At 43.3% G+C, this 27500-nt stretch overlaps 2 protein-coding genes across 6 annotated transcripts in view; one reads left to right on the top strand and one right to left on the bottom strand.

The window, feature by feature from the left end:
- LOC143277431 (uncharacterized) overlaps window positions 1–654 on the bottom strand; it is an 82404-nt gene extending 81750 nt beyond the window's left edge. For all 3 annotated transcript variants that reach the window (XM_076582239.1, XM_076582241.1, XM_076582240.1), the window contains exon 1: window positions 502–654. The gene's annotated coding sequence lies outside the window, so the exon portion shown is untranslated. The remainder of the gene's footprint in view (window positions 1–501) is intronic.
- A 6671-nt stretch (window positions 655–7325) lies between these two features.
- The window catches only part of LOC143277476 (DNA-directed RNA polymerases I, II, and III subunit RPABC3-like), a 51151-nt gene continuing 30976 nt past the window's right edge, over window positions 7326–27500 (top strand). Inside the window, exons 1-3 of one of the 3 annotated variants that reach the window (XM_076582319.1) lie at window positions 7326–7560; window positions 18744–18827; window positions 22429–22603. In XM_076582319.1, coding sequence (XP_076438434.1) covers window positions 7488–7560; window positions 18744–18827; window positions 22429–22603 — 332 coding nt within the window. In that variant the 5' untranslated portion in view covers window positions 7326–7487. Of the gene's footprint in view, window positions 7561–7873; window positions 8270–17614; window positions 17637–18743; window positions 18828–22428; window positions 22604–27500 lie in introns of those variants that run through there. The other 2 variants (XM_076582320.1, XM_076582321.1) reach the window with 2 other exon arrangements.

Here is a 27500-nt window from a genome sequence, read left to right as displayed (position 1 = left end):
TTACGTGTGATCAAAAATAGCGAATGGATTTTCCACAGCTAACAAGTATTCGTCGACAGTTGCAATGACACCCTGATCGATTCATTTTATTCTGGGATTCCCCGCACTATATAAATACCTAACAGTAAATTTCATATTAGTCAAAGAACTGGTTTCATGCTAACATATGAAAAAAACAGTTTCATGAACACACTCGTGGAAACAAAACCATCAATCGGTTTTAAATGTTTCAACCACTGCCAATTTTTGCTTGAAATCAAGTCATGTGACATTTGTTGCCCAAATTTGTAATGGGCTTTCAACATTATAGAGTACATAAAAGTTAAGTTTTGGTTCCATGCTTCCCGAATTCATCCCAAAGTTCAAAATTTGCCTAAAAGTTATCCTGAAATATTGAAACAGCAGTCTGAAAGCTGCAAGGAAACAGTCCACGATCGCTATCATACGAATACGGAAACAACATATTCTCCATTAACAAAATGAATAAAAACGTGTACTTACTTTTCGTATCAAATGTGGTGCTGGTTGTAAACAAAATGCCAGTTAAAAACAAAATCTGGGCTATGTGGAAGTTTTGGTCAGTTAAAGCTGTTGGGCAATCTTGCGATCACTACGTGTGCTTGAAATCCCTCGTTCTCCCTCTTTCATGGTGTTATGGCGTCAACCATGGTTATCAAGGTATGGCGTATAGCAAATGTCAAAAGATTGATAGTTATTTTGGATTTTAAAATCTGCGAATGTCTCGATCAGTGGGGGGGGGGGGGGGGGACAGTGTTATTGTTGTTGATAATGATAATAATAATATAATAATAATCATGACTATCCTCACCAAGCCACCTTCAAACCAGTTTCTGAACTCTTGAAGAAATTATTATTATCATTATGAGCATTTACACCTAATCTTAAGAACAAGCCCTAGGCGTTTATAAATAGAACACATATGTAAATATCAAAAAGGAAAAATTGAACACAAGATACCAAATATCATTAAAGCTCATTCATCCCCCTCCCTTCCCCCCAGCCCTCTCTTCTTCCCCCCCTCCACACACTGGCACACACACACACACACACACACACACACACACACACACACACACACTACAAACAAGCTGAGCACACGTCGGCGGTGCACGCATACACACAAGTCACAGCACACAATCGTTTTTGTACACAATCAAAAATACCACCAACAAATTCTAAAACTATCAAAACTCACTCACTCACAAAAGGTCATTTTAGTTCATACTGGAAAGGGATGAGCTGCCGGTTAAGAATTAATCAGGAGGGGAAAAGGTGGGTCTTCAGACTGGACTGAAAGATTGCAGCGAAGATGAGTGACGGAGAGGCTGAGGAAGCTGCTCCCAGAGAAAGGGGGCTTGGAGTGAAAAACTGCGTTGGCCATACGTTTTGGTTCGAGCAGGAGAAGAAGGGAGTGTGTGTGGGAAGAGGGGGGGGAAGGGGGGGGGAGCCTAAGCATACGGGAGTCAGAAGAGCGGAGTTGACGGGCGCAATAGCCAAGTGGTTTAAGCGTTGGACTTTCAATCTGAGGGTCCCGGGTTCGAATCACAGTAACGGCGCCTGGTGGGTAAAGGGTGGAGATTTTTCCGATCTCCCCGGTCAACATATGTGCAGACCTGCTAGTGCCTGAACCCCTTTCGTGTGTATACGCACGCAGAAGATCAAATACGCACGTTAAAGATCCTGTAACCCATGTCAGTGTTCGGTGGGTTATGGAGACACGAAAATACCCAGCATGCATGAACCACGACAGAGTCATCGACAAGTCTATGTTGGTCGTGTAACGGAAAGAAGAAGAAGAACCAATTTCCACCATTGTGAATCATCATTCGTTGTCCCACCATAGCTTTTCCGATAACAACCAGCTGTACCTGTTGGGACCTCGGTCTCCCTTTCCCTCTCTCATTGACTCTACTTAGGCCTGCATCTCTGATCTGAGGACATGGATGACTGAAAACAAGATTAAATTAAATGAGGATAAAACTGAAATCATGATTATAACCCCACAAAGACTTTGCCACTCAGTCTCTCTTCCTTCCTCAGTCAGTGGCACTGACATTCCTCTTTCCGTCCTCTTCCGTCCATAATCTTGGTGTCATACTCGACCAGTCTCTCTACTATCAGCAGCATGTTGCAAATAAATGCAAACTGTGTTACTTTGAAATTCGCAGAATTGCACCCATTCGTCATCTCCTGACTGAAGATACCACCAAAACTCACCTCTGTGTCTTTGTGCTGCCCCGCCTAGATTTTTGTAATTCCCCACATGTTGATCCACCCAGCTACCTCGTTGCTAGGCTTCAGAAAGTCCAGAACTATGCTGCTCGTCTTGTCTTTCGTTCCTGTAAATTTGACCACGTCTCTCCTCTCCTTCATGCTTTACACTGGCACCGAGGACAAGAACGAACTATTTACAAAGTAGTCTCTCTTTGTTTCAAGATCATTGAGGCTTCTGGTCCACAGTATCTTTCTGATCACATTCATCCTTACATACTGGCCTCGCGCCAACTCCGCTCTTCTTCTTCCTCCCCCCCCCCCCCCCCCCACCCCCCCCCCCCCCCCCCCCCCAACTACACACACACACACACATACACACTCCCTTCCACTCCTGCTCGAACCAAAATGTATGGCCAACGCAGTTTTTCACTCCAAGCCCCCTTTCTCTGGGAACAGCTTCCTCAGCCTCTCCGTCACTCATCTTCGCTGCAATCTTTCAGTCCAGTCTGAAGACCCACCTTTCCCCCTTCTGATTAATTCTCAACCGGCAGCTCATCCCTTTCCAGTATGAACTAATATATATATATATATATATATATATGTGTGTGTGTGTGTGTGTGTGTGTGTGTGTGTGTGTGTGTGTGTGTGTGTGTGTGTGTGTGTGTGTGTGATGATGATGATGCAAGTTGTCGTTTCAGTTTTGTTTAAAATCAGTGCTTCTCACCAGCAGTGTTACACGTCGGTTTTTAATCAACAACAAAAACAACAAAAATTATGATATGATGATAATGATTATTGTAATAACAGCACTGTTAATCAGTATTGATACTACTGATTATCATTTGTATAGCGTCCTTTACCTCTAAGAGCTCACTGAGAGACTCCGGGCTCGGAAAACTAAGTTAACTGAATCCAGTCAACTCACATTACACATGACCACTCTTGTCTCGGTTTTCAGTCTCTCTCCCTACTCCACTGACCCCGACAGCCTGGAGTCCCTTCCACCCCACCCCTTTCCCATTATCATTGTTATATTATTACTATTGTCATTGTTTAAGTTATTATTATTGTCATTGTTATTATTATCATTATCATTATTATTATTTATTGATTGATTGATTGATATGGATACTTCTCCAGCGATCCTCAGTCAGAGACCAAGCTCTGAGCGCTTTACAAACACGGGGTCATTTGCACAACAGTCTGCCTACCTGGGTAGAGCCGACTGCACGACCGGGCTGCCACTGGGCGTTCATCACAAGTTCGTTTCCTGTGTCATTCAATCACATTTCAACTACGCACACATACACACTCAGACAGACATGTAACAGTTTACGTGTATGACCGTTTTGTTTATTTACCCCGCCATGTAGGCAGCCATACTCCGTTTTCGGGGGTGTGCATGTTGGGCCTAGTCTTCTTGTTTCCATAACTGAACCTACCGAACACTGAGATTCAGCAGAAACGTTTATGCTCAATTCGTAGACTTGAACTGCAAATTGAGAGAGAGAGAGAGAGAGAGAGAGAGAGAGAGAGAGAGAGAGAGAGAGAGAGAGAGAGAGAGAGAGAGAGAGAGAGAGAGATGGGAAATCGAAATTATTGGGTTGAGCGACTTCTTTTCTTTGTTTTTTGACGCGTTTTATTTACCATAGTTTACTTCCGGTTCAAAGGGCAAGCACTCTCCCATTGATGACAGCGTCGTGGTTTCGAAAGTTATTAAATCGTATTGACGGGAGCTTCTTTTCCGTTTTTTTGTTTGGTTGTTGTTGTTTTTTTTAAGTGGAAGGAAATGCACACCTTCAATTTTCACCGTGACCGAACCCGCAGTCGTGAGACTGACTGTTCACTACTATTATGCACTACTGTATACTAACAGCTGCTGGGGCCTTAATCCCTTTCGTGTGAACACACACACAGGAGATCAGGTACATACGTTAAACATCCCTAAGTCCATGTTAGCGTATAGAACTGGGAGCGTATCAGGAACGGACGATGCAAGAGGACCGACTGTCAATATAAAAGCATTAGCTGTTTTGCCGTTAAAACACAGTCCTGTCATTCAAGCCTGTCTCACTCTCCAGTGTGTATGTCAGTGTGTGTGTGTGTGTGTGTGTGTGTGTGTGTGTTTGCCTGGGAGAGAGATAGGGCCGGAGAATCAACGCATAAAAGAGCCCCTCCCCCTTCTTCACGCAACCTCTGTGTGTGTGTGTGTGTGTGTGTGTGTGTGTGTGTGTGTGTGTGTGTTTGCCTGGGAGAGAGACAGGGCCCGCGGAGAATCAACGCATAAAAGGGCCCCCGCCCCCTTCCTCACGCAACCTGTGTGTGTGTGTGTGTGTGTGTGTGTGTGTGTGTGTTCTGTCTCCTCTCAATCATTCTTCATCGTCTTTGTAATTACGATTTCAGTACATGCATTCCGAGTACAGAATGGTTAACTGAGACGCTTATCTGCAAAGACAGTGTCTGTGAAGGTCTGGGTTCGATTCATGTCCCAGACTGAGTGCATTCGGGTCAGACGACAAACCGAGGTCCAGTGTGCAGCACGAACCGTGAGTGTCCGTGAGGGTCTGGGTTCGAATCGTGTCAGTCCCAAATTGCATGATTGCAATCGGACCAGATAAACCCAAGTATATATTGTGTGCAGCACACACTTGGCGCACTGAAAAAGAACCCATGGCAACAAAAGTGTCGTTCTTTTGCAAAATTCTGCAGAGGAAATCCACTCAGATAGTTACACAAAAATGTATACAAGCTCATGAGATACCTGGCTTGCATGCAATGGGCCGTGCTGCCGCTGTCAGGAATCGCCAAGTAATGGTGTAGCGAAAATTATCACGAGTCGATTTCATGTTGTCTGAATGCAAAAGCTCATGGAGGCGTCACTGCGTTCGGACAAATCCATATACGCTACACCACATCTGCCAGGCAGATGCCTGACCAGCAGCGTAACCCAACGCGCTTAGTCAGGCCTTGAGAAAAAAATTAATAATTGAATTTTTTATTATTATTTATTAATTTATTAATTAATTTAGTGTGTGTGTGTGTGTGTGTGTGTGTGTGTGTGTTCAGTTAGTCAGTGTGTTTTTTAGTGTGTGTGTGTGTGTGTGTGTGCAGTCGTGTGTCAGTGCCAGGTGTGTGTGTCAGTATCAGGCGCGCGTGTGTCGGTGCGTGTTTCATATATTGGCCAGACTGCGTGTACTGACGTCAGCCCAGTGATGGAAGCCGTGAAATTGATAATGATTTTTCGTCGGGTGAGAGGCTGCCCCTCAGTCGAAGAACTATTACCACTGGGATATCCGCTGCTTTGAGTGCAAAAGATAGCAAAATACTTCCAACTTCAGCCTCAGCTCGGGAACTGAGACGCCCCATACGGTCAAAACTAAGGAGTTTTATTCCGCCTGTATCAGTGGGCGGGTTGTTGAACTGAAGGATTTTACTCCATTTTGGAGAGAGAGGGAGGAGAGGAGATGGACACTTCTCATTCACTTCTTTTATTTCTTCATTTTTGAACTAAAGTTGTTTATGCAACACCCACCCCACCTCGCCGTCCCCCCACACAAAACAAAACTAACACACACACACACACACACAAAACCAACCCAACCAGACACAAAAAAAAACTGAAAAAAAAGTTGACTTTACCGACCAGGGAATGTTTTTCAAAGTTTTATGCTGAGTTCGATCTTGAGACATCATTCTAGTTTACTTTTACTGTTATGTTGAATGATGTGTTTACTATTGTAATTTGATGTCTTCAAGTTGTCTTATTTGCTTTGTCCTTGTTGTTTTACAGCTTGCTGTTTTTCATGCCATGAATACATCGTATTATTTGTTTAATAGGTTGTGTAAGCGTTTATGCAAAATGTGTTCGTGGATTCCTGCGTACGACCTTTGTTTTATACCATTTTTTAGTCTCTCTCTCTGTGTGTGTGTGTGTGTGTGTGTGTGTGTGTGTTGAATAGTGGACAGGTGATGTTTTATCGAGTTCGGTTTGCAATGACTCTGTTGTGTGCGTGTTTTTTGTGTTATATATATACGTATACACATATACATGTGTGTGTGTGTGTGTGTGTGTGTGTGTGTGTGTGTGTGTGTGTGTGTGTGTGTGTGTGTGTTATGTCAAATCTTACTGCAGCACATTAAATTACTCTTGCTGAGACGATAGTTATTCTGGTTCACGCTGTTTTGAAACTGCGGCCACAGGAAAAGGGGGTAACTCGAACAATGGATAGTACAACTGCCGAAAAAGATTTAGGGATCACGATGGATCCAGAACTAAGCTTTGAGGCACATATAAATAATATAGTGAAAAAGGGAAATCAAATTTCTGGTCTTCTTGTGAGAACTATAACTAATAAATCTCCCGAAATTATGATTCCATTGTTCAAAGCTCTGGTTAGGCCCATTATTGAATATGGAAACTCAGTATGGTGCCCTTACCTTAAAAAGCACATAAATATGATTGAAGGAGTTCAACGCAGATTTACCAAGTGTATAACTAGTAATACTAATAGTACTCGTGATCTTAGTTATGAGGAGCGCCTGGCTCTTTTTAATATGCCTAGCCTAGAGTTTAGAAGATTAAGAGGTGATCTCATTGAAGTATATAAGATCATGCACAATATTTATGATCCTTGCACCACCTCTTCCGGCCTTGTTTATTATGGCTAACTACGATAAAACTCGAGGGCACAACTTCAAAATAAACAAAACTAATTTCGTAACTAACCAGTTCCGCAAGTTCTTTACTAACCGTATCATAAATCTGTGGAATAACCTTTCCTATGACACCATCAATGCACCATCGGTAAACGCCTTCGAACCATGTATTTTCCACAGAGTTAAATCTTTATTGAGCTGTAGATAAATATAGTATACACTATGCCATATTTAAACAAGGGTCTATTCACAACAAGTGATCCAAAAGCACATAAATGGACACTGATTATGAGGGCAAAAGGCTTTTAGCCTATCGCCAAACATTTCTGTGATTCTGTGTACTGTGCGCGTGTGCACCGTTTCTATCTGTTTACTTCCTGTAAGAAGAAGTTCTTTCCCTTGCACCACAATTTTCTCTGGAGGAGATACAGAGAGTGCGTGCCATGTGCCAAAGATAGACGGTGTTGAAGTTCAAAGAGAGGAAAACAATAATAATACAAAACACTACCACACACTGTTCGGTTATCTGTTGACTAATTCCAGAGTTGTGACCTTTTGTTTCTCTGAAGTTTTGGTTTAGCAAAGAAAAACACAGTATGGCTGGTGTTTTGTTCGAAGATATCTTCGATGTAAAGGATATCGACCCAGATGGGAAAAAATTCGACAGAGGTGAGCCTTTTGTATTTTCCATTGTAATTAATGTTTTTCTACGACTAATCAATTTACATGCATGCGTATGAAAATCAGTTTCGACATAATGTACAAAATCTAAAACTGTATTCCATTTGATGAAATTTATGGAAAGAGAATTACACGCCATGTGATTTTCCTGTTGCCAAATGTCGATGCGCAGATCTTATTTTGGATGAGGGCCAAAGAAAGGGAAATTATGAGATTCTCGACAAGGCGAAAGCATACAAGTCCAGGCTTGGACACGGTTGCATGGAACCAACCAAGCGCCCTCTTTCCGTCGATGGAAGCGTGCCAGAGTTGTGCTGAGTCCAGTCGTGTGGGTTTTGTTGTCGGTCTCTGTTGCGTGTTGTGGGCTGAGCTTGGTCGCTGTCCCAACCAGTTCTAACAGTCTGCATGCCGCAGCTTGCTCCCATCCCGAGCTGACGATTGGGTCGGTTGTCAAACGTGGTGTGTCGCCTGAGTTTCTGCCTCGTAACCTGTCACAGAACACTCCGACCTGCTTTCTCGTGCACACCTCTCCGCTTTCACTGCTGCCCAGCTGAGAAATATCCACTGGTTTTGGCCCAGCCGTTAGCAGTGAGGTTAGGATGAAGGTTAGGGAGGATGACAGCAGACTGATGAGCCCAGGTGTGGGGAGACAGGAATGGCAGCTGCAGTTGACGCAGGTTCACTTTGAGGACAGCTGGTGGGTTGGAGAATGTTGAGTTTTCAGCCATGTTCATTGGATTTTTAGACTTCATTATTTTCTTCTTCTTAAAACATCATATCATAATGATGATTTTTTTTCCTATTTGTGTAACAGATTGCACGATTTATACTATTAATTGATTATGTTTAAGTACAAAAATTAGAAATGATAACTGTCAACATGTTAAAGTGTGTAAAATAACGGGGAACCCCCCCCCCCCCCCCCTTTAAAAAAAAAAAAAAAAAAAAATCCAACTAAGGCAGTGTAGAGACTGATTCATTGTTGCTGCATTATAACCATGATTTCCTTTCAGTTCTACTTTCTATTTAATACAAATATATATGATTTGATGTTGTGCTGCTCATCAAATTTGTTGTGATACTGGACAACAGTGCTTTTATTCATTTCCAAATTCGTTATCAATTCATTTCATTTTTTAATTTTTGGGTATTCATCTGAATGAATCAAATGAAGTATTCTGGAAATGTCTTGTCATATTAGATGTGAGTGTTGTTGTATGAAAAATCCAGTTTTCAATAACATTTTATGATTCAGAGTTAACTAGTTTGTGAACATAGTTTGATTCTTAGAACAACAGGTACTTCATCAACATTCTCGTGTTTCTGTTCATAAAACAATACTTAAAAACAGACAAAGACAAGCAAATATGACTCATCCATGTAGTAAAAGTTAATAGGACACTGACAATCTGACACCAACTGAACAAGTCGAACACTAGTGACATTGGGAGAGAGACATATTTAATAAGTAGGCAGACTGCACTCAGAGTCTTGCGACAGGCATATTAGCTTGCGGCCATGTCAGCAGCATTGTCCAGACATGTATGTGAGACAAACTGACTTGACACTGAGCCAAGACTGATCAGGAACCAGGATATGTGGCAAGCTGAAGCTTGTTACCATACCCTTCTTTGTGTTGAAAAGAAATGTCCTTGTGTGTAGTGTCTATTTAGGACCAGTGGATTTATTAAAAGATTCAGAAGAAAAAAAGGTTATCAGTATATGGGGTGTACATGAAAGTGTGTGTTATGTGTGTCACTTCGTCACAGTGTGTGTGTGTGTGTGTGTGTGTGTCACTCACTCACTGTGTGTGTGTGTGCCTATATGTCTTGATCAGTTGACATAAGTATAGTCAAGATCATCAGATCGTATGTCTAAACTGGGTATTGCACAGCTTAGTAGTCAGTGGTTAGCAAATTTGTGTGGATGTGTGTGCTTACACACACACACACACATACATACATGCGCGCGCACACACACACACACATTCGTGCGCGCGCACACACACACACACACACACATTGTCTCTGTATAACTATAACTATAAGCCAAGAGATTTGTTATAACTGAACGCATTGCACTTAAGTGTCAAGAGTGCAGATGTGTAGAATTGTGACTGGTGTGAAGTCATGTGATTTTCTTTTCCCCTCTGGAATCTTTCTTCATCTGCTCAGCTTTGGGCCCAACTTTCGATCAACAACTTTTTTTCAACAACTTTTTTAAATTCTGAATTTCCACGTCGTATAATAATAAATACACACAAAGCAATAACAAAGTTACCAGTTTCTTGGGGTTGTTGGGGGGTGTGGCCATGTGAAGACCATCAGAATTTAGACCTGTCTAAACTGGGTAGTGCACAGCTCAGTAGTCGATAGCTTGCAAATTAACATGCTGCTTTGATGAAGAATTTTGAAATAAGATTGCGCAAGCTTGGTCAAATTTAAAATGCTAAACACTGCCACCAAATTTGGTATCTGCTTTGACAGTGAAACAAATACACTAGAACTATAAAAGCAGGAGACGGAAGAGAGAGAGAGAGAGAGAAAAAAAAAAGATGGCATTGCACAGTACTGATATACTTTACTTGGGGAGAGCAGTCAGAATTTCACACAGAGAAATCTGTTGCGACAAAAATACAGTAAAAAAACAAAAAAAAACCCCCCAACTACAATACAATACAGTACAAATCACTACAACAATACAATACAGCACAATACAGTGCAACACAATACAATACAATACCATATAATGCAATGCAGTGCTGTGCAATGCAGTGCAATACAATACAATATTATCCAATACACTGCAATATTATCCAACACAATACAGCATGGTAGTGTTGTAGGTTTTGTTACCCATTGTGACATGGATCTCCTCCTCAAACAGTGTGTTTTAGTTGCACTGTAACCCACACAATTGATTGCCTTGCATTGTATCGTGTTGGGTTGTGTTACTTGTCAACACAACACATTTCTTTGTGTGAAATTCAGGCTGCTCTCCCAGTGAAAAGCCCATTGCAGCACCGCCATTTTTCTTTTTTTTTCTTTCTTCTGTCTTGAAGTGTTTTTGTTACACCTGCAAGGGTGATTTTTCAAACAGAACCAGACAACCCTTTGGTGCTATGGGTTCGTTTATGTGTGCTGTGTCTAAGTGCGCATTGTCATTCAGGATCTGAGTTGATTGTCTCGTCTGAAAGGCTAGCACCAGATCACTGCTTGAAATCTAGTGGAAGGGGCAGGGGTGGTGGTGTCAGAAATCCTGGTTTGGGACTTGAATCTTAGGACTCTAACTTCAGACTCATAGTCAGGCACATTACTACTGGGCCGCTGTTGCACACAACAAAAGTCTATACTTGTGGAGGAACCCCCACCCCACCCCACCCCCAGTCGGTCCCTAACACACCCTCCAAAGAAAAAATGAAATTAAACTGGTGTGTCCAGACATGCTATCACTTAGTTCGGTTTGTTGGTTTTTTTGCGTCAAACTCCAGACAGATTTTTGTGTGTGTAAGTTTGAGCTGGAGTTTGCTCAGGACTTGACATTCTTGAACAAGTCTGGAGCTATTCATCCAGGTGGTATATGATATGATATATAGTATGATATGTTTTATATGTTTTATTCATAGAACAGGAGTGACTGGCAAGGTTTCAACAATTTATTGCATTGAGTTTTGACAGCTGGTTGTTTGAGTAGACTCTTACTGTTGTAGTGGTGTAGTGTGTGCCTCCCTTCCCTGTCTCTTCCTTGTCTTCAGTTTCTCCAGTTTTAGAGTTATGCATGCGTGTGATTGACTGGTGCAAAAGCACTTCAGTTTGTCTCAGCACAAGATTCAGCGCTATATAGATTTATTATTATTATTATAATTATTATTATATTGATGACAAGCCTGTGAGTGCACAAGTTAATTTCCATGTGGATTGATACAGTAGTTTTTATTGGGCTTGAAGGGGGGAAAAAACATCCCTAAGGGGACATCAGTATGCAACTCTATGAAACAAATATTATGATAACTGGTATATTTGTTCAGTATTTTACAATTAAATCTGAAAAACATAAGGTTCATGTTTGTATAGATTACACTTTTTTAAATTTGTGACAAGCATTGACAGTGTATCAGGACTGCAGAAAAACCGCAACCTCCTAAGTGCAGAGGTCTGTGAATAAGATGTGTGTGTAACAATAACAGCACTAAACTCATATTCTAATGACTGCTAGTATGTTTGTTAAGTATTTTATAGGTATGTTTGAAAGATAAAAGGTCCAAGTTTGTATTGTTTTACAGTGACGCCTTTTTATTTTAATAATATTAATATTTTAATGTGTGACAAATTTTGACATCAGATGAACAGTCATCACACGTGTTGCACATTATTTATAGTCATGTGAACTGAGTGAGTCAGTGAGTTGTATGATACAATTTAGTGCTTGTTGGCAAAACCTTTGAATGCACAAAACTCTGAAACATTATTTATAGTCATGTGAACTGAGTGAGTCAGTGAGTTGTATGATACAATTTAGTGCTTGTTGGCAAAACCTTTGAATGCACAAAACTCTGAAACATTATTTATAGTCATGTGAACTGAGTGAGTCAGTGAGTTGTATGATACAATTTAGTGCTTGTTGGCAAAACCTTTGAATGCACAAAACTCTGAAACATTATTTATAGTCATGTGAACTGAGTGAGTCAGTGAGTTGTATGATACAATTTAGTGCTTGTTGGCAAAACCTTTGAATGCACAAAACTCTGAAACAAAACAAAGAAGGAAAAAAAAAAAAAAAAGAAGAAGAAAGAAAGAAAGGTAAGCTATGCACATTTCCTTTTTTTTGGTTGGACATGAGGCACCCAATTCTTCCCACTTGCCTCCACAAGGCTTGTAAAGTTGTATTATAATTTATGTATTAATTATAGTCAATCGTGTCTGACTATGACCATCAGAACTGCTGTACTGACTATAGTATATGGGCTAAAATGTGATTAATACAGTAATAGTGGAGAGTGTCTTTCCAATATTATAATCCAAACTTACAACTCCATTCTTCCAGCCAAGAGGGTTTTTGGACAGTTGGTGATGGGGTGGTCCACAAAGGCCAGCTAGCCCCCCAAGACTGCAGCAGTAAGAGCCAGTGCAATCTTGCCTCCTACTTGGAGAGGCATAGTCCTTCACAAAAGACCAAGAGCTCTGTAAATGACTTCCCATTGCAGTAGAGTAACCACTGATCATACAGCCCTCACTTTGCTGTCAGCCCATTTGTAAGTGTAGGTTAGTCTCTGGTTTACATGCTACAATATAGATACTACTACAAGTGCTACTGTATTCAATATACTATTAGTGCTACTATGATCATATAGATTCAGTATGTTTTTACAGTCCAGACCTGTGAAATACTGCACTTCAAAATCTAAGTTCTACCTGAATTTCTCAAATTTGAGTTAATAATAAAGATATTACTTCCTTATCTCAGCTTGCTGCCACCAGCTTGGCGTTAATATTCTCCCGTCAGCTTGTCTCAAAGGCGCTGAGTGGAGACATGACAAAGAGGTTTTGGCAGCGGGTGGGGAGGGTTCAGGGTGGGGGGTGTAGATAGATCTATTGACCAAATCAATACAGAGTCCGGACACGACGCAGGTGAAAGACTGTCTGCAGAGTCCTGTACCGTTGTGTTCACCACACCCCATGGCACCCCAGGAACCCGCATGATAGAATGATCTGGGTATTTCTGAAAAAGGATTCACTCACTAAGACACACACATGCATGCACGCATGCACACACACACATACACACATACAGGTATACTGTATACATGTATACACATGCTTATACACACACATGTACACACACACACACACACACACACACACACACACACACACACACACACACACACACACACACACTGAAAACACATGCTTTTATATTTTTATATATATATATATATATATATATATATATATATATATATATATATATATGTATTAATACACACATGTACATACATATTCACACACACACTTAAATGCACACATATGCATACATTGTACACACAACGTGCACATGCACACACACACACACACACACACACACACACACACACACACTCACACACACACACACACACACACACACACACACACACACACACACAGAGGTATTGCCATACAGCCCAGGTGAAAGACAGCCAGCAAAGTCCTGCACCCATTGTGCCCTGTACCCACCCAGCCCCACACCACCCCACCCAAGAAACTTGACTGCCTGAGAAAGAGAGAGAGAGAGAGAGGGAGAGAGTGATCTCAATATTTTTGCAAACGCGTGCATGCCCGTTCTTGCTGACTTTCGATGCACATACAAACTGCTCACCCCGAGCGCGTTGCTAAGGGAGAAGTCATGTCAACAAGCCTGCGCAGTCGTCAGGGATTAGCTTTTGTCGGTTTTGGGTCTTGTGCGATCCGGAGCTGTGACCTGGAACAGTCGGTTGGCCGGTTCCTGGCCTTTGCAGAGGACTGCAGTTCGGTTCAGTGCCTGGAGTGACGTCGACGACATTATTATTCAGAGCCTTAGACGAGCAGTGAAGCATGACAGGGGGAAATGCCCAGGGCACTGTTTGACTGGGGTGGGGTGGGTTGGGGTGGGGGTGCTGAACTGAAGCAAGGAAGGTGTTGAGTATTTTGTTGTTCCCTGCAGTAAAGTTTATCAATTGTTACTGTTCTAATGAGTGAGGGGGGGTGGTTGTTGTGTACACTAAGGTTTTGAGTGTGCCCAGCATGCACAGCTTTGAAGACAGAGTATGGCTGTCTACATGTTGGGGTAAAAAGAGTCTCATGGAACTGGAAGACCTCTCTTCTCACAACAAAGCGGTGTACATGGGACTTTCAGCTCAGTGTTCAGTGGAGTACGGAAACAGAAACATACCCAGCATGCACACCTCTGAAGACTGAGTGTGGCTGTCTGTCGAGGTGAAAATGGTTACCTGCTGGTAAACACACACACACACACACACACACACATCCCACCCACCCACTCAGATTGAAAGAGACAGAGGCACACAAATTTACATACACATGTGCACGTGCAAATCAAAACACACATGCTGGCACACATACGCATACTCACACATCCCCCCCCCCACACACACACATACATTGACAGACACACACACACACACACACACACACACACACACACACACACACACACACACACACACACACACACACACACAGAGACACAGAGTGACACACACACACATTTACACACACACACACACACACACACACACACACACACACACACACATTTAGACACATACACATTTAGACACACACACACACACACACACACACACATTTAGACACACACACACACACACACACACACACACACACACATTTAGTCACACATACATACACACACACACACACACATTTACAGACACACACACACACACAGATTCACACACATGCACACACAATGACACATACACACACACACATACACACACACACACACAGAAATTCACACACACACACACACAGAGATTCACACACACACACAGATTCACACACACACAGAGATTCACACACACACACACACACACACACACACACACACACAGATTCACACACACACACACACACAGATTCACACACCCACACACACACACACACACACACACACACAGATTCACACACACACTCACACACACACACACACACACACACACACACACACACACACACACAGAAGCAGAGAGGAAAGGAGGGGCATTGGGGAGGGGGGAGGGGGTGGAGGGCAGAGACCAGCTTGAATTGAACAAGCCGGACCAGTTGGCTTCAGCGCAGCAGTAGCAAGGTTGCAGGGAGGAGCATATTGATTGAGGCTATACATGCTGAGACTCATCACTTAGCTTTGGTTGTGTGGCACACTTGGTGGGACATCTTTGTGTTCAGTTCTACCTGGGACAGTTTGCTGTGTGTGTGTGTGTGTGTGTGTGGGTGTGTGTGTGGGTGGGTGGGTGTTAGTGTGGAGGATATTGAGTGAGGATTTATGTTGAAACTCATCACTTAGGTCAAGTTGTGTGACCCATATAATGTACATTATGTGTATTCATGTATACTGTATGCAGTATACTTGGGACAGTTTACTCTGTGTGTGTGTGTGTGTGTGTGTGTGTGTGTGTGTGTGATATTGAATGAGGATTTACAATGAGACTCATCACTTAGCTTAAATTGTGTCACCCTACATGGCTGGTGGTGGAAAAAGTCATAGATACAATGTATAGTAAAAGTCAACTCGTGCAAAGGATGAGTGAATGTGATAATTGCGGCCCCAGAACACAGAAAGCAGAAGAAGAAGATCATGTGCGTAGCGTAAAAAAATGTGTGGACGCTGAATGTCAAGGACACTGGTGCCAGGGCACCGCCCTACCTGTGTGCAGAGACAAATGGGAGAAAGGGGGGGGGGTACAGAGGGGAGGGTACGGGTGGGGGTGGGACACGTGGGGAGTGGGAGACAGGTGGGAGACAGGTGGGGAGGTGGGAGACAGGTGGGGGGGGGGGGGGGAGACAGGTGGGGAGGTGGGAGACAGGTGGGAGACAGGTGGGGAGGTGGGAGACAGGTTGGGGGTGGGAGACAGGTGGGAGGTGGGAGACAGGTGGGGGGTGGGAGACAGGTGGGGGGGTGGGAGACAGGTGGGAGGTGGGAGACAGGTGGGGAGGTGGGAGACAGGTGGGAGACAGGTGGGGAGGTGGGAGACAGGTGGGGGGTGGGAGACAGGTGGGGAGGTGGGAGACAGGTGGGGGGTGGGAGACAGGTGGGAGGTGGGAGACAGGTGGGGAGGTGGGAGACAGGTGGGAGACAGGTGGGGAGGTGGGAGACAGGTGGGGGGGTGGGAGACAGGTGGGGGGTGGGAGACAGGTGGGGGGGTGGGAGACAGGTGGGAGACAGGTGGGGGGTGGGAGACAGGTGGGAGACAGGTGGTTGACAGTGGGCTGAGCGGTCCAACAACCAGCAGACAGAGACAGTTTGATGGTGTAGTGATGTCACAGTGTGTGTCACCACTCTGGGTCTGAACCAGTTCTGTGGGGGGTCGGGGGGGGGGGGGGGGGTGGATGTCTACATGTTTCTGGCCAGCTTATACCTGTCTAACCGGCCATAGGGTCGAGTATGGTGTATCATTAGCTGCAAAAGTTGAAAAAGTAAGTGTGCTTGGAAAGAAAAAGGAAAGTAGCAGAATGTAGTGATGTGGCTGAATGGTTAAGACGCGTGTCTGCCAGTACAGTGTCCGTGAAGGTCTGGGTTTGAATCTCTGTCTCGCCCTTTCTCCCAAGTTTGACAGGAAAATCAAACTGATCACCCTCTCATTGGGATGTGACGATAAACCAGGGTCCTGTGTGCAGCACACACTTGGTCAGTTGGTGCACTGAAAAAGAACCCATGCCAACCGGAGTGTTGTCCTCTGGGAAGATTCTGTGGTAGTCCATTATTTTGATGTTTTTGCATGCAGTCAAGGCCTGACAAAGCGTGTTGGGTTATGCTGCTGGTCAGGCATCTCTCTGCCTAGCACATGTGGTCATGTGTTTGTGTATATGGATTTTTCCCAATGCCTCCTTGAGAAACTGAAACTGAAACTGAAAAGCAGGTGTATTTGTTGGAAAGGGGAGAGAGTGGATGGGGGGGCGGTGGTTGATCCCACACACTTCTCTAATTTATCAAAAGATTTATTTAAAAGTCTGTGTGTGTGTTTTTTTGTTTTGTTTTGTTTTCTCTTTGTATACATGTATAAAATGCGAGGTTGGTTATAGATTTGTGGTGTGACTGGGTCAGGGAGGTGAGTTATTTGCCCTTGTTTGATTCTCAAGGCCTTGGTATTATCAGCCTCGCCGTTGCGTGTAGTGTACGTACTAGGCCTGTTTTGGGTGTGGCTTGTGTGGAAATGTGTGTGAGAGACATGTGCTGGGTGGGTGTTTTCACAATGTCGTCATGGGGTGCTTGTGACAGAGTTATAGATCATTCATCGCAGGTCGGAATCTGTTGTGTGAATGTGAAAAAGTGAAATGATCGGCAGGGTAAGCGCTATATAAATTCAGTGCACATTATTGTTATGGATAGTGTGGGTGTTTTTTGTTGTTGTTTTTTTCTCCCCCTGCTGTGTTAGTACTAGTTCTCTGTAGTGGTACAAGTTAGTACTACTGGTCATAGAATTGAGTGGTGATACTTTGGATGCAGCTTCAGAAGTGTTAAATGAAGTGTTCCGCTTTGAGTTGGATTCAATGTGCGTATTACACAGACTGAAAAATGGTATTCTGTATGAGTGGTTTCTTTTGTTTTTTTGTTTTAGGAAAAACTTTAAGTCCAATGGCTTAAAAAAAAAAATTATAAAGAAGGTTTGTTGAAATACCAGCACAAAAAAAAAAAGAATAAAAGAAAAGAAAAGAAAGAAAAAGAAGTGAGAAAGAGACAGACAGACAGAAAGATATATATCGGATGATTCATGACCAGTGTGTGATGCTCCAACGGACAGTGTCTCGCTACGTATCACTGCGTCGTCTTATCTCTCCTTCTTCTCTTCTTATAACTATTGTATAATAAAACAATACAAAACCCCTTTTGTCACTGGCCGTGTATATGTCCTAGGGCCTGTGCATGGATCTTTTCTATCCTTTAATACAGTAATTCTTTTGTACCGCCCCCTTTTATTATCTGATAAACCACTCGGGTTCACATCTACAAAAGTGGTGTCGCTGAAAGGAAATTGATCCACAACAAAATTGATCCAAACCGTATTTCTTTTAATGTTGAATTCTTTTATCCAAATTAAATCCAAACAAAAATTAAAGCCCCTTACCACCAAGTGTATTTTGTTACAACTTGGCGGTGTAAGTAATTGAAAAAAAAAAAACCCATCAAAAAACAAAAAAGAGTTTGCATTCTGTGTGTGTGTGTGTGTGTGTGTGTGTGTGTGTGATTACCCTGCCTTATCATTTTTCTTCCTTATTTTTCTTTCTTTCTTTTCTCTTCTCTCATTCCATCTTTCTGCCCGACAATGATGATGAAAACGACAGTGATGATGAAAACGACAATGATGATGAAAACAGCAGTGATGATGACGAAGACAGTGATGATGACGAAGACAGTGATGATGACGCAGACCTGTGTTGCTGTGCCTGTTGCAGTGTCCAGACTGTTCTGTGAGAGCGAGTCGTTCAAGATGGACCTGATCCTGGATGTCAACACTATGCTGTACCCCATCAAGCTCAGTGAGTCCTTCAGGATGATAACCACAATAGTTATCATATTATAATGTTCTGCCAGCCATTAGAATGCAGTTATCACATGCTTGTGGGTAAAGTGGAACAAAAAAAGTAACAAAATTCTGTAACAGTTATTCCATGTGTGTAACATACAGTCAGTTGAACCTTATAGTGAACTATCATTCAAATAATGAGAAGTAAGCACCCATGCATACATACTCAGATGAATGTATACATGTGATACACATGCACACACGCACACACACAGACACACATACACACATACTCACTCACTCACTCCCCCCTGGCCCCCTCCACTCCCTCCCCCCCCCACACACACACCCAAACACATACACACATGACACATGTATGTGCACACACACACACACACTATAAATATGCATGCAGAAAAATTATTTTAAAAACCAAACAAAGGTAGATAAGAATGAAACACCACAAAGGCAGATACACGTACTTACTGCCCCTTACACCCTCCGGCAGGTCGGGGAGGAACGAAGAACACTCCAATCTCATTGAGTCCCATTGGGTTCCCGTCTTCAGTTTTACAATTCAACTCAAAAGTGACATTAGCTCAGTGTGCGAAGAGCACTTGTCTGTTTATGGCCAGTCATAGTGAGTGCCAGTCTTCAATTTTACATTTCAACTCAAAAGTGATATTTGGTCAGTGAGGGTGTGTGTGTGTGTGTGTCTGTGTGTGTGTGTGTGTGTGTGTGTGATGGGTGTAGGGGAGGGTGTGTGTGGGTGGGTGGGATGAAGGTGTGGGGAGGTCCTGGTGGGGATGGGGGGGTGTGGGGGTGTGAATGTTTCCACTCAAGATTTAGCACAATATATGCATATATATTTATTATTTGTCAGTTTTGTTTTTATCTAGTATCACCAGCAAAGTGCAAACATGTTTGCTGTTTGTGAAAGACTGCAAATGAAAGTGTAGACTGTAGATAACAGATTATGTTTGCCGTTTGGGAAAGACTGCAGATGAAAGTCTAGACTCCAGATAACAGTTTATGTTTGCCCTTTGTGAAAGACTGCAGATGAAAGTCTAGACTGTAGATAACAGATTATCGAGCCATGATGGATATTATATACATACCATGGTATCTCGCTGAACCTTTTCCCCGATGTGTGTCAAGTGTTTGTGAATCGTCTGCATTGTCTGGCTCAGGGCTGTCGCTAGGGTGGGTTGTTCATTGTTGCACTGAGTTGTAGGGCATGTGCACACCTAGCTTGTGAAGACAGCGTGGCAGAATCAGCTGTTGGACTTGTGATCCAGCGTTCAGCAGTGATCAGGGTTTGATGCACTGTTTGGGCATGGTGTTGATGGGCGCAACAGCCGAGTGGTTAAAGCGTTGGACTGTCAATCTGAGGGTCCCGGGTTCAAATCACGGTGACGGCGCCTGGTGGGTAAAGGGTGGAGATTTTTACGATCTCCCAGGTCAACATATGTGCAGACCTGCTAGTGCCTGAACCCCCTTCGTGTGTATACGCAAGCAGAAGATCAAATACGCACGTTAAAGATCCTGTAATCCGTGTGGTTTTTTTTCTTAGATATTCATTTACCTCTTCTTTTTTACTTTTTCTTCTTTTTTTTTTTCCCCTCAAGGCCTGACTAAGTGTGTTGGGTTACGCTGCTGGTCAGGCATCTGCTTGACAGATGTGGTGTAGCGTATATGGATTTGTCCGATCGCAGTGACTCCTCCCTGAGCTACTGATACTGTTTGTGTGTGTCTGTGAGTGTTAACGATGATTTCAGGATCAAAGGTATAAGGTGAAGGTTTTATCAGTTTAGTCCTTTACTGGCGCATTCACGCTGGTTCAGTGGTTGTGATACAAATGTATACACACACACATATATATATATTGTTTATGTGTCACTGTCAGGTTGCCTTTGTGACAGATGTGGGGGTGGGGGGTGTCATTGTGTGTGGGTGTCACAACAGTGTTCTATATTCTTCTGTGTTGAGTTTGTGTGATAGTGAAAGAGAGAGAGAGAGAGAGAGTGTGTGTGTGAGAGTGTGTGTGTGCGTGTGTGTTTATGAGTGTGTGCGGGTGGGTAGGTGTGTTTGGTATCTGTGTGTAAGGGGGAGAGAGAGAGTGTGAGAGAGAGCCTTTCTTGTGTGTGTGTGTGTGTGCAGGTGTATGTGTGTGAACTTTGTGTATCTATTAAAGAGAGCATCTTTTGTGTGTTTGTGAAGATGAAGTGTGTGTGTGCGTGCTTGTGTGCGTGTGTGTGTGTGTGTGTGTGTGTGTGTGTGTGTGTGTGTGTGTGTGTGCATGTGTGTGTGCATGTGTGTGTGTGTATGCATGTGGTTGTGTGTGTAGGTGCAGAACAACACATAATCAAATATAGTCTCCCTTACAATTTCAAACTGTCATGATAGCTGGATAGTTAATGTACCTGGAGACAATTATTTTTGTTCTGCCAAGCAAGACAACCGATGGTGGAACTCAGGGCATTACCTCCCTTGTCACATGACTGCCGAGCTGTGCATGGAGTGTTTGTTGTGTGAAGTAAAGTTCCAGACAACTCCTGTGTGAAGCTCAGCCTGGAGGCTTTTTCTGTATGCTTACCTCCCTTGCACTGCCACACCACTCACTTGTCTGTGTGTGTGTGTGTGTGTGTGCTTGTGTGTGTGTGTGTGTGTGTGTGTGTATGTGTGTTTACAGTCTGTGTGTGTATGTGACTGTGTGTGTGTGTGTGTGTGGTCTGTCTCCCCCCCTCTCTCTCTCTCATTCTCTCTCTCTCTCTATGCCCTGTTATTAAATTTTCAGCACAGCATGCAGTTGTTTGCATAAATGGAAGAAAAGCATTTTGGCTACTCAGTCACTGGTAAACACCTGATGGGAGGATGAAAAAACTTTTTTGTAAAATGGAATTGATTGGATTTTGTTATCATTTGCTATTATATTTTTTATTGCAGTACTGATGGTTTGTGATAAGTACTGGCTGTTTTTGTGGTGACATTTTGGAAGTGGGTTGATGTGTTTGTTATTTGTTTATTTTACTTGATTTTTTATTGATTTTTTTGTTTGTTTCTTCTGCATTCTTTATGTATTTATGTATTTTATTGATTTATTGTATTGTGACTCGTCATTATGGATACAATACCTGGTCCCTTATGTAGCATGTAGTTAGCGCAGTGAAAAAGACCCATGGCAACAGAAAGTGTCCTTGGACTCCCACACTCAGGAAACATAACCATTGTGCACTTACACACTGCTTCAGGAAAAAAAGGAAAGAAAAAAAAAGGTTTTGTGATGAAAAAAAAGAAAGAAAAATAAAGAAACAAAAATGTGTCTGGCAAAATTAAGTTGAAGAAATGTGCTCTGATAGAAACACACACACACACAAAATATATATACATGCATGCACTCAAGGCCTGACTAACGCACTGGCTTATACTGCTGATCAGACAACAGAACAGATGACACACAGTAGCAGATGTGGTGTAGCGTATATGGATATGTCCGAACGCAGTGTCGCCTCCTTGAGAAACTGAAACTGCGGTGTGCAGTTGAGAGTCAGATACATATTGTTTCCCTTTTTCCTGCATGGAATCGAACCTTGAACCACTTGTGTGCCACGCAGGTGAGAAGTTCCGGCTGGTGATCGTGACCACCCTGCGGGAGGACGGGGTGCCAGACGACACGGAGTTCAACCCACAGACCTCGGGTCCCAACCGCGCCGACCAGTTTGAGTACGTCATGTACGGCAAGGTGTACCGCATCGAGGGAGATGAGGGGAACTCGGAGACGTCCAGACTGTGAGTGGTTGATTGTGGTTTTGTGTTCCTGTGGTTTACCTGTTCTCTCTCCTTGCCCCCCCACACCCCTCCCCCTTCTCTCTCTCTCTTATATATTATCATTATTTTCTTTTTATTATTAAAACAAATATTTATTCACTTTTTTTTCTTTTCCTGCATTTTGAATAATTTGATTTTATTTCATTATCTATCTGCTCACTTTTTGTGTGTTATTTGTTTATTTATTTATTTGTTTATTTATTCATCTATTTATTTATTCATTTGTTATTTATTCATTAATTCAATGATGTATTCATTTATTTGTTTATGCACCCCCCACACCCCCTCAGCCCCCTGCCCCTCCCAAGGTGTGACTGAGCACATTGGGTTATGCTGCTGGTCGGGCATTGGCTTTGCAGATGTGCTGTTGCATAATATGGATTTGTCTGAACACAGTGACGCCTCCTTGAGTAACTGAACTGAACTGAACTGTACTCTCTCTCTCTGTCTCTCTCCGCTCTCTCTCTCTCTCTCTCTCCACTTTCTCTCGTTCTTTTCTGTTGTGTGTTGTGTGTTGGTTCCAGACTTTGAGTGATTGATTGGAGTTTGTGTTCAGCTTTACTCTATTTGTTGTTTGTTTTAGTTCGTTCTGTTGACCGCATTCCTTTATGTTCGCTTAGTTGACTGAATTCATTTGTGTTCAGTTGACTGCATACCTCTGTATTCCTCTGTTTTTAGTTGACTGCATACCTTGATCTTTGTTTAGTTCACTGCATTCCTTTGTGTTTATTTAGTTGAATTTCTTTGTGCGTTGACGGCATTCTTTAGTGTTCGTTTTGTTTTTCTTCTCTTGTTTATTTAGTTGATTTTCATTCCTCCTCTTTTTCCTCCTTTTTGTTCTTTCCATTTTTTTCTCCGTTACCATATTTTACTGATCACAGTGCTGTTTGGATTGCAAGTCGCATCCTCCAAATTTGAAAGAATTTCCAGTTTTAACAATGTATAAGGCGGCAGTATGACATAGCTATGCAGCACACATGAGGATGTTAAAAAAGTGAACGATTTGTTTGGGTCAGTGGCTGTTGATTCTGTCACTGCCACGCTTGCTCCGTCAGGCGAAGTTGATGTCGAAGCCCTGTCGTCATCATGGGAACTCTCTCTCAAGTCTTTGCATGCTGCATCATCTGCTCGACTGTCTGCTGTCTCATTTGTTTGTTTGTCTGCAGTGCCATCTGCTGTTTTGTGTCTTTTGTTCATTTGTCCTCTGTGTCATCTGTTCCTTTGTCTGTTCTGTCTTCTGCTCCTTTGTCTGTTCTGTCGTCTGTCCATTTGTCTGTTCTGTCATCTGTTCTGTCATCTGTCCATTTGTCTGTTCTGTCATCTGTCCATTTGTCTGTTCTGTCATCTGTTCTGTCATCTGTCCATTTGTCTGTTCTGTCATCTGTCCATTTGTCTGTTCTGTCATCTGTTCTGTCATCTGTCCATTTGTCTGTTCTGTCATCTGTTCTGTCATCTGTCCATTTGTCTGTTATGTCATCTGTTCTGTCATCTGTCCATTTGTCTGTTCTGTCATCTGTTCTGTCATCTGTCCATTTGTCTGTTCTGTCATCTGTCCATTTGTCTGTTCTGTCATCTGTTCTGTCATCTGTCCATTTTTCTGTTCTGTCATCTGTTCTGTCATCTGTCCATTTGTCTGTTCTGTCATCTGTCCATTTGTCTGTTCTGTCATCTGTTCTGTCATCTGTTCCTTTGTCTGTTCTGTCTTCTGCTCCTTTGTCTATTTGTCTGTTCTGTCATCTGTCCATTTGTCTGTTCTGTCATCTGTTCTGTCATCTGTCCATTTGTCTGTTCTGTCATCTGTTCTGTCATCTGTCCATTTGTCTGTTCTGTCATCTGTCCATTTGTCTGTTCTGTCATCTGTTCTGTCATCTGTCCATTTGTCTGTTCTGTCATCTGTCCATTTGTCTGTTCTGTCATCTGTTCTGTCATCTGTCCATTTGTCTGTTCTGTCATCTGTTCTGTCATCTGTCCATTTGTCTGTTCTGTCATCTGTTCTGTCATCTGTCCATTTGTCTGTTCTGTCTTCTGCTCCTTTGTCTGTTCTGTCATCTGTTCTGTCATCTGTTCATTTGTCTGTTCTGTCATCTGTTCTGTCATCTGTTCATTTGTCTGTTCTGTCATCTGTTCATTTGTCTGTTCTGTCATCTGTTCATTTGTCTGTTCTGTCATCTGTTCTGTCATCTGTCCATTTGTCTGTTCTGTCATCTGTTCTGTCATCTGTCCATTTGTCTGTTCTGTCATCTGTCCATTTGTCTGTTCTGTCATCTGTTCTGTCATCTGTCCATTTGTCTGTTCTGTCATCTGTTCTGTCACCTGTCCATTTGTCTGTTCTGTCATCTGTTCTGTCATCTGTCCATTTTTCTGTTCTGTCATCTGTTTTGTCATCTGTCCATTTGTCTGTTCTGTCATCTGTCCATTTTTCTGTTCTGTCATCTGTTCTGTCATCTGTTCATTTGTCTGTTCTGTCATCTGTTCTGTCATCTGTTCATTTGTCTGTTCTGTCATCTGTTCTGTCATCTGTCCATTTGTCTGTTCTGTCATCATCTGTTGTATCATCTGTTTGTTTGTTCTGTCATCTGTTATTTGCTCTTTTATGTGAATGTTTGCTGTTTGTGAATATGTGTTGTTTGTATGATGTCTATGTGAATGTGTGTTGTTTGTGTGAATGTGTGTCATGTGATTGTTTGTGTTTGTGTGAATGTGTGTTATTTGTGTGAATGTGTGTTGTTTGTGGTATGAGTCAGTGTGTGTTACTTTAAGTTAATGTCTTGACTTTTAATGATAGGAGATGTGTGTGTGAGTGTGTGTGTGTGTGTGTGTCAGGTGTGTGTGTGTGTGTGAGTCAGGTGTGTGTGTGTGTGTGTGCGTGTGTGTGAGTCAGGTGTGTGTGTGTGTGTGTGTGTGTGTGTGTGTGTGTGTGTGTGTGCGTGTGTGTGCATGCGTGCGTGCGTGCGTGCCCAGACTGTAGACACCAGAGGACGTTGAATGATGGCAGTGTGAGCAGCACATTTCATGTATTGGTTGTCTCTCCTGGATTGAGGGGAGTTGAGCTGACTAAGGAAGGGTGGTTATGGGGGGTGGGTGGGTGGGGAGAGAGAGGGGGGGACTGAGAGAGGGAGATCCCCCCTTGGATGCTGGGGGGGGGGGGAGACTGATTGGGGAGAGAGAGGACTGAGAGAGGGAGATCCCCTGCTGGATGGGGGGGGGGGGGGACTGGTTGGGGAGAGAGAGGGTGGGACTGAGAGAGAGAGGGTCTTTTAGTATGAATGGCATCCACACCCTCTGGAAATTCTGTGCTAGAAATTTCCTCTTTTCTATTGCTTTCTTTATATCTGCCTTTTTTTCTTCCTTCACTGTTGTCTCCCTTTTCGGCCTTCCCAGTCCATTCCCCTTCATTTTTTTCAAGCAAGCCTTGACACTTTTTTCTGTCTTTTCCGCAGTCTGTGATGTACTGTCTGTGCTGTTTTGCCCTAGCAGTTAGGTAGTGAGATTGGAAACACTGGGATGGGTACTAGCTGTCTGTTGTGTAGTGTTATTGGCCAATGGTGTTTTTTGTTCCTTTTTGTGATATTTTGTCATCTGGGGATGTTCAACAGAGAGTGGGAGAGAGAGAGAGAGAGAGACCGGGAGAGAGAGAGATAGATAGTGAGAGAGACTGGTAGAGAGAGACAGGGAGAGGAGAGAGATAGATAGTGAGAGAGACTGGTAGAGAGAGACAGGGAGAGAGGAGAGAGATGGGGGTATATGTTTACGAAATGGAAGTAACACAACACACACACACACACAAACAGGAGAGACAGAAAGAGAGAGTGAGGGGAGGAGAGGAAGAGGCATATTGTGACAATGTCCACAGTGGGAAGGGTACCATCGCTGGGTCACAGTGACCTGGACGTGTGAACACAGCTGGTGGTATCTTTTCTGCTGTGGGCACGACCACACACACACACACGGCACATGGAGACAAGAGAAGCAACTCTTCCTTCAAGGGGAGCAACTCTTCTCCCAAGGGGAGCAACTCTTCACATGCACATGGAGACAAGAGAAGCAACTCTTCCCCCAAGGGGAGCAACTCTTCACATGCACACGGAGACAAGAGAAGCAACTCTTCCCTCAAGGGGAGCAACTTTTCACACGTACACGGAGAAAAGAGAAGCAACTCTTCCCTCAAGGGGAGCAACTTTTCACACGTACACAGAGAAAAGAGAAGTAACTCTTCCCTCAAGAGGAGCAACTCTTCCCACAAGGGGAGCAACTTTTCACACATACACAGAGACAAGAGAAGTAACTCTTCATACACACACACACACACACACACACACAGACAAGAGAAGCAACTCTTCCCTCAAGAGGAGCAACTCTTCCCTCAAAGGGAGCAACTCTTCACACACACACACACGGAGACAAGAGAAGCAACTCTTCCCTCAAAGGAGCAACTCTTCCCTCAAGGGGAGCAACTCTTCACACACACACATGGAGACAAGAGAAGTAACTCTTCCCTTCAGAGGAGCAACTCTTCCCTCAAGGGGAGCAACTCTTCCCTCAAGGGGAGCAGCTCTTCACCCACACACACGGAGACAAGAGAAGTAACTCTTCCCTTCAGAGGAGCAACTCTTCCCTCAAGGGGAGCAACTCTTCCCTCAAGGGGAGCAGCTCTTCACACACACACACGGAGACAAGAGAAGCAACTCTTCCCTCAAGGGGAGCAACTCTTCTCTGAAGGGGAGCAACTCTTCACACACACACGGAGACAAGAGAAGCAACTCTTCCCTCAAGGGGAGCAACTCTTCCCTCAAAAGACACAACTCTTCTTACACACACACACGGACTCAAGAGAAGCAACTCTTCCCTCAAGGGGAGC

Source organism: Babylonia areolata, chromosome 34, assembly GCF_041734735.1.
Source record: "Babylonia areolata isolate BAREFJ2019XMU chromosome 34, ASM4173473v1, whole genome shotgun sequence".
In the NCBI taxonomy this organism is placed as follows: domain Eukaryota; kingdom Metazoa; phylum Mollusca; class Gastropoda; order Neogastropoda; family Buccinidae; genus Babylonia; species Babylonia areolata.
This window is presented reverse-complemented; position numbering and strand designations above follow the sequence as displayed.